This window comes from Papaver somniferum, chromosome 3 (genome assembly GCF_003573695.1).
Source record: "Papaver somniferum cultivar HN1 chromosome 3, ASM357369v1, whole genome shotgun sequence".
NCBI lineage: Eukaryota > Viridiplantae > Streptophyta > Magnoliopsida > Ranunculales > Papaveraceae > Papaver > Papaver somniferum.
The window spans coordinates 211420028-211428678 of NC_039360.1; the positions used below are offsets into that span (position 1 = coordinate 211420028).

Here is an 8651-nt window from a genome sequence, read left to right on the forward strand (position 1 = left end):
TATATAGACTTTACTTTATACACATTTGAAATTTCAAGTTGAGTTTAACTCACTTACATATTTCTCGAAATATGTGTTGGTAAGATTTTGCTTTAACCAAGTTCATCTTTTATTCTTGATGAAAGTAAAAAGATGATCATGTGAAAATCGCCTGGTAACATCTTATATGATTTGTGTGAGACCGCCATCTGATATACATGGGGTTAGTCCACGAGTGAGTTGGGGAGAGTTTAATGTATTTTGAATCTTGGGGATTTTGAGGGAGTGTAAGAGAGTATGGGTTATTTGAGAGAGTTTGGTGTTCTGAGTGTAGGGAGTTTGAGAGACTCTCCCAAAATCTCTACTCTTTTGAGAGATTTGTAGTGAGGCAAAAATACACTGTAAACTCCCTAGAACTCCCAAAAAAAACCCAACTTCCTAGCATTCTAGTTTTTACCAATAACAGGGAGTTCAAGAGTTTCTTTCAAACTCCCCCACGACTAACGGGGTTTTCTAGGGAGTTTGGGAGACTCTTCTAAACTCCTCCACGACTAACGGGTATTTTGAGAGACTCTTTCAAACTTCCCTACGACTAACGGATAAAAACTGAATGACACTCAACTCCCCCAACTCTCTCGAGGACTAACCCCCTGGTAGACTCAGATTGTTTCGTATTAATCATTTGATCACTTGAAAATTGCTTTGAAACTAATAGTTTGTGTGAGGCAGCTATTCTTGTCTTCTAAGAATGTTTCAATGATTAAAATGCGAGTTTAGAACAATTAACCATTGATTGGATATAACACAGTATGCATTCTTATATGCTAACTGTTTCAAGAGTATTCCAAATCTGGGAATTTAGTATGCATACCTGTATGAAAACTGATTCAACAGTTGAAGTTCGGGAACTATATTATGCATACCCGTATGCATACTGATTTCAACTGAGTTCGGTCATGAACGACAGTATGCGTACCCATTTGCACACTGGCGAACAAGACCAAGTCCGGAAACTTAGATATGCATACCCGTTTGCATACCTGAGTGGGTTAAGTTCTAAAATCGGTTAAGTATGTTTACATACTCATGAACAAATACATTCATATATAATAAGGAATGCAATCTTTGCAAACCATGTCTATAATGTTCATGAATTGAATCGAGTGAATCAAAACCGATTTTGCTTCAATTGTGTCTTTTATATATCTATGAGAATATAAAAAATTGAACAACTCTGTAACTAGTTTCATTTGAGTCATTTGAACTAGTTGTGATTAAGATGAAAAAGGTTGATATGAAAGTGTTCATATGGCTAACTTCGGTTAACTATTGTTGAGCCAACTAAGTGTACACGTTTAGGTACAATTACACATATCTAAATGAAGGTATATTTCATTTGTATGTAACAAGCCAAGACCATCTAACGGTTGAAAGATATTGTCTTGAATCTAATTAGGTTTTATCTAACGGTGAATATTGAATGCTTTGTTACCAAGGTAACATTGATTGGAAACCCTGATTTGAAAACTATATAAGGGAGAACTCTAGCAACTGGGAAACCTAATCCGTACACCTCCTGTGTGATACTAGTTGCGACTAGAGTCGATTCTCCTTTAACCTAGGTTTTTCCTAAAATCATTATATGTTAACGACTTAAACACGTTCAGAATCACTGGAGTACTTGGAAGTGACGAAGATTTCGAGTAATGTTGAAGAACCAAGGAAATAGGGCATTTGTATGAGAAGCTACAAAGTTTATTTATTTTATAATCCATACGCATTGATACTTTTGTCACTAAAATTGACAAAGGGGGAGATTGTTAGAACACTGCTCAGTCGAACTCGCAAGCGTTGCTATCTCAAGCTTGTTTATCAAGTTTATTTGTCAAAACTATAAGTCTTGATTTCTAGTCTACTTATAGCTATGTATCGTATTAGGATAGAATGTGTAGTTGATATTTAGATTTCACGGCGTTCATCGATTGAAGATGAAGAACTACTAAGGGGAGCTTGTGGAACTTCATCAACAAAAGGTATGTGGAGACTTGAAATCATCTATCACTCAGAAGTCTATTTCTTTTTTGTCTCTTATTGAGACAAAAGTCGTATAGCTATATAGACTTTAATTTATACACATTTGATATTTCGAGTTGAGTTTAACTCGCTTACGTATTTCTCAAAATGTGTGTTGGTAAGCTTTCGCTTTAACCAAGTTCATCTTTTATTCTTTACGAAGTCAAAAGATGATCATGTTAAAAACGCCTGGTAGCATCTTACATGATTCGTGTGAGACAGTCATTTGATGTAAACTTGGAATGTTTCGTATTGATCTATTGATCACTTGAAAATTGATTTGAAGCTAATAGTTTGTGTGAGACAGCTATTCTCGTCTTCTAAGAATGTTTCAATGACTAACATGGAGTTTAGGACGATTAACCATTGTTTGGATATATCAGCGAATGCGAACTTGTATGCTAACTGTTGCAAGTTATTCAAAGTCCGGGAAACATAGTATGCATACCCGTATGGGTACCGGCGTAACAGTTCAGGTCCGGGAATCCAACTGAAGTTGGTCATGTATGACAGTATGCGTACCCGTTCGCATACTGGCGAACCCAGACCAAGTCCGGAACTCTAAGTATGCGTACCCGTTTGCATACTTGAGTGGGTTAAGTTCTAAAATCGGTTTGTTCATGACCTAATACATATATATAATAAGGAATGCAATCTTTTGCAAACCGAGGCTTTAATGTTCATGAATTGATTTAAGTGAATCAAAATCGATTTTGCTTCAATTGTGTCTTTTATACTTCTATGAGAATATAAACAATTGAACGACTCCATAACTAATTTCATTTGAGTCATTTGAACTAGTTATGATAAAGATGAACAAGGTTGATATGAAAGTGTTCATATAGCTAACTCCGGTTAACTATTTTTGATCAAACCAAGTGTACATGTTTAGGTACGGTTACCTATATCTAAATGAAGGCACATTTCGTTTGTTTATAACAAGCTAAGTTCGATCTGACAGTTGAAAGATATTAGCTTGAATCTAATCAGGTTTTCATCTAATGGTGAATATTGAATGATTTGTTACCAAGGTAACATTGATTGAAAACCCTAATTTGAAGACTATATAAGGGAGAACTCTAGCAACTTAGAAACCTAATCCCCACGCCTCCTGTGTGATACTAGTTGCGACTAGAGTCGATTCTCCTTTAACCTAGGTTTTTCTAAAACAATTATAGGTTAACGACTTGAAGACTTTATTGGGATTCTGAAGCCATACCCAAATATTTTCTCTATAGTTGCATGTTCTGATCTTACTTTGTTCTATCGTATTGAGTACTATCTTCTCTAAGATTTGTTCGAGATTAAATCTCCGATAGATAAGAGAAAAAGTAGTCACAAACATCTTCGTCTCATCGTTTGTGATTCCATAATATCTTGTTTCGCTTCCATGCGATTAAGATTATTGTGAGGTGATTGATATTACTAGGCTGTTCTTCAGGAATATAAGTTTGGTGTATCAATTGGTTCATGTCACCTTGGTTTATCAAAAGACGGAACAAAAACTCGTAGGTATTTCTGTGGGATATAGATTTATCTATTCAATAGATTTGTTTTGTGTGGGACAGATTTGTTTATCAAGTCTTCGACTTTGGGTCGTAGCAACTCTTAGTTGTGGGTGAGATCAGCTAAGGGGATCAAGTGCGCAGATCCAGCGTGGTTCAGGACGCGTAAGAAACGTGACTGTACCTTAATCAGTGTGAGATTGATTAGGGGCTTAACTACATTCCAGTTTGAAGTTAACTTGTAGTAGCCTAGAGTCTGTAGCGGCTTAATACAGCCTGGTGTTCAAATCTGGACTAGGTCTCGGGATTTTTCTGCATTTGCAGTTTCCTTTTTAATAAAATTTATGGTGTCTGTGTTATTTCTTCACGACGAACACCAGCATTATGGGAACACATACCAAGAAGGTTGATAACAACTGTAATGAGGGGGACCCACAGGAAGACCTATAAATACCCAACTCCACCAAAGGACAAGGGGTTGACAATTTTGGACCGAGAAGAAGTATTTTATGAGAGTATAAGTAAGTATTAGGTGTGAACAACCATCATGTAATTTTACTCTTTCCTTCATTCAAAGTCATCCGACTTAGATTTATAATTACCTTAAAATCATAATGAAAATCTCTCAATACTCCCGTGAATACAGGTCTTCGTGCTGAACCACGTAACTTGCCACGTTATTTACATGTCTACATTTACATTTTCATCATTGTATGATTTATTCTTATTCCTGCCAAGAATATATATGATTCACATGTCATCGAAACTATATGATAAGCTTTTATAACGATTCTTATAATTTAACACCATTGCGAACATTGATTGTTGTGACACGAAGATACTCACGGTGATCCTAGTGTTCACAAAAACCTTGCTTCGGGTAGTAAAGTCCTATTGTGTGAAAAAGAACAAGCACAATAATCCGTGCTGTTAACAATAATTCATGCCGGGTCTGATTTCAACCCAAGATAGTGGAAAAGAACAAGCACAAAAGCATACGCGTTTTCAGTTAGCAGGTCTTCATCCCGAACAGATAACTCAACTTTGATGGTGCCATTCGCATATTTATGGATTACCATTCCTAGCTTTTGAATCTCTTTAATTAAACTTGAAGTTAATGGGCTTTGAGTTTTTTTTCTCCATTATTATTGCATGGTCCTTAGCTGGTTGTTCTTGCTACTACATCATGCATGACCAGTGACCGGATACACAGCCCCAAAACGAAAACTACCTGTATAAATGCAACTTCAATTTGTATATGTAAGTAATCTTCAACAACCACTAATTTTTTTGTCTTAATCTACTTTACATCCTGCAATTTAGTTTTTAAACTAACCAGTCAGAATCCGGTAAACTCAAATTGGCATTGATACCCAAGACAGAATTGGCAATTTGATTTTGGAGCTTTTGAAAAGGAGAATTATTCCCTTTCACTTCATTAATCAACCAGTCCCCCACTTCTATTTTCGGCCATATCTTAAATATTTGGCGTGTATAAAAGCCGAGGGTCTCTAGCAACCTGACCATATACGCTAAATCTTAAGTTTCACTTAAGTTGTGAGGGTGAGAAAGTGAGTGAGAAAGACAATGAAGATTTCAGTAGTTTTTTTGTTTGTTGTATCAGTTGTAGTTTTCACCTTTTGTGCTTCCGTCAATGGCTCAAACAAAGAACAATCACAAAAAATTTTGCCAAGGAAATTGATCGAGGTGAAAGAGGGTGCTAAGAATTATTGGATGGATGCTAAATGGTCCAAAGATAATTGCAAAGACAAAGACAAAGAAAATGATTGTAAAGATAATTGCAAAGACAAAGAAAATGATTGTTGCGATTGCTGTTGCGAAAATAACGATAAAAACAAAAACAACTGCAAAGACAAAGACGACTGTTGCTGTAATTACTGCTGCAACAAAGACAACTGCCTAAAAAATTGTTGCTGCCGTAGCTGCAATGGATCTTGCAAAGGTGACAACGATAAAGATGACTGCAAAAAGAAAGACAATGACGACCAGGACTGCAAGAAAAAGGACAATGACAAGGAAGACGACTGCAAAAAGAATGAAGATGAGGAGGATGACAACGAAAATGATGACAGCAAAAAGAATGACAATGAGAAAGACTGCAAAAAGAACGATGCCGATGACTGCAAAAAGAATGACGATGAGGGCAGCAAAAAGAAGAACGACGGCGATGACTGCAAAAAGAAGGACGATGAACACTGCAAAAAGAAGGACGACGAAAACTGCAAAAAGAACGACGGGGATGACCGCAAAAAGAATGATGATGAGGGCTGCAAGAAGAAGGAAGATGAAAACTGCAAAAAGAAGGACGATGACTGCAAAAAGAATGATGGCGATGATTGCAAAAAGAATGACGATGAGGGCTGCAAAAAGAACGACGAAAACTGTAAAAAGAACGACGGTGATGACCGCAAAAAGAATGACGATGAGGGATGCAAAAAGAAGGACGATGAAAACTGCAAAAAGAACGACGAAAACTGTAAAAATAACGACGGTGATGACCGCAAAAAGAATGACGATGAGGGCTGCAAAAAGAAGGACGATGAAAACTGCAAAAAGAACGACGAAAACTGTAAAAAGAACGACGGTGATGACCGCAAAAAGAATGACGATGAGGGCTGCAAAAAGAAGGACGATGAAAACTGCAAAAAGAACGACGAAAACTGTAAAAAGAACGACGGTGATGACCGCAAAAAGAATGACGATGAGGGCTGCAAAAAGAACGACGATGAAAACTGCAAAAAGAACGACGAAAACTGTAAAAAGAACGACGGTGATGACCGCAAAAAGAATGATGATGAGGGCTGCAAAAAGAAGGACGATGAAAACTGCAAAAAGAAAGACGATGAAAACTGCAAAAAGAATGACGACCACAAAAAGAATGACGGCGATGACTGCAAAAAGAAAGATAATGATGGCTGCAAAAAGAATGATGACAATGGCGGCAAAAAGAACGACGATGATTGCAAAAAGAACGACGGCTGCAAAAAAAACGACAAAGATGACTGCAAAAAGAAAGACAACGACGACTGCAAGAGAAAAGACAATGACAAAGATAAGAGAAACTGTAAATGCGATTGTACATGTTGTTGTGTGACTGAAAAAAGCTGCTGCTGCTGCTGTAACAACAACAACAATAAAGATAAGAACGACTGTAAAAAGAATTGCTGCAGCAATAACAAGTGTAGGTGCAAGAAAGACAACTGCAATGGCGACTGTGGAGATGACAACAATAAGTGCAAAAGTGATTGTGGTGATGATAAGAGCTGCAAGTGTTGCAATTGCAAATGCGATTGTGATGATAATAACGGAAAAGATTGCAAAGACAATTGCGGAGGTAATAACAACAACCACGGCGCAAGTGATATCAGTGATGATAAATCTTCAGATGCAAAAAATTAAACCGGTGTTGCTCAGGATAATAAGGATATCACCGGAAATAAGGTGCGACTTCCAGTAAGTGTTAAATGTTTGATTACAATACATTATACATGAGAGTATAATAAATCAATGTGCACTAGATGCATGAATGATCGTTTTTATTCCTTAGGAATCCAATCATAATCCTGCAGTGTGAATTGTATGTTAAAAGTAGTTAACACATTCAATCTTTTTTTTTTGAAGTCTTAAGAAGTTCGAAATTCTGATCGACACTGAAACGACTGAATGGAAGTATTGAACTATGGTCAGAAACTATCTGGTAACTGAGAAAACATGTCCTATATGGCTTTCCACACAGAATCTATCGGAACCAATTAATCTGCTTATGTATGACGTGTGACCGGAACCAATTAATGTTTGGAGAAGTGATGATGCCGTGTGACTGCTGGTATTCATTCTGCAGGTGAAGGCCCTGGAGCCTTTGGTTTCTCCTTTTCGTCTGTCAAAAAGAGTATCACAACACAGCTGCTCTTCTTATCTTTGTCTCTTTGGAGCTTCGTTTTACTTTTCTTTGTATGTTTTTCCTTTTCTTTTTCTTAATATCTTAACCTTTGTCCTCAAAAAAACAGCTGCTCTTCTTTTAAGCACATAGCCTCCATATGAACCAACAAGGCAGTGGCACACAAATCAATGCTAGACACATTTTTAATAAACCACGACTCAATCTATTGGTTTTCACCAAGACTGTACAGCTATGCTTCTATTCATGTTGCAGTTGAGACCAGACCAAACAGCTTGGCTGAAGTAGTAGTTTCGCATGATAGTCTCATTGCTGCTATCACACACACCGCGAGCTCGCTGGTACCGAACGACTCAATTTAGCACTAACAGAGATGATATTCTGGTGGACCTGAATTCTAGGCCAGACTTTTTAAGAGGCCGAATGAGTTTTTCTGTTTGACTAGCAGTTTGGGAGAGGTCTATCAAACAAAAAATATTTTTGTGGTAAACTCAAATTTCTCTTTACTCAAGTATTTTTGGCGTTGAATTCTGAGATTTTTATTTCCCTTCGTGTTACCGGAAAATTGACGATGTTAGAGGTTGGTGAAGTAGGAGGTACAACTAGCAATTCCTATTTTTCTGTTACGGAATCGACCATAGATCAATTCCCTTTTTTGGAGTATTAAATACATCCATAATTCTGAGCTTCATGTTACGCCTACCACGAGACATGTCAGAGTAAGGGCATCCCAATCGGAGTGAATGGGATGACAATTTCTTAGTCCCAATCTGTAAAATAAGAATTTTGATCAAATCACACATCGTAGTATACTAGGCCTTCTAATTCATTTTCATCCCGGAGCATCTTAAGCTTCCCATTTATAGCAAAATCCCATTATTGGCTCATTCTTCATCGAACCATATGGATCGATATAGCAATAATGGAATGTATATTCTGTTTACTGAATCACATGAAATTTTACCCAACTTCATATCATTGAGCAGAGCAATAAGGATAATTTTTTATTCAAGTTCGAATTTCCAACATGATAAAACATTCCTGGAATCATAATTATGCCGATTATACTTTTTCAGAGTCTTGTATAAAATATCAAAAATAATCCAATTTCTACCTATTATTATGATATTACAATCCGGTTGGGTACTCAAAAAAAAATGATTCAAGGTTTGATC

At 36.9% G+C, this 8651-nt stretch overlaps 1 protein-coding gene across 1 annotated transcript; it reads left to right on the forward strand.

Moving 5' to 3' along the window:
- Positions 1-5097: 5097 nt before the first annotated feature.
- Positions 5098-7621, forward strand: LOC113358559 (uncharacterized protein DDB_G0290685-like). The gene is made up of 2 exons (XM_026602158.1): positions 5098-7019; positions 7200-7621. Exon 1 carries the CDS (start codon positions 5145-5147, stop codon positions 6975-6977), a length of 1833 nt encoding a protein of 610 aa, XP_026457943.1. The 5' UTR covers positions 5098-5144; the 3' UTR covers positions 6978-7019; positions 7200-7621.
- The last annotated feature ends 1030 nt before the right edge of the window (positions 7622-8651 follow it).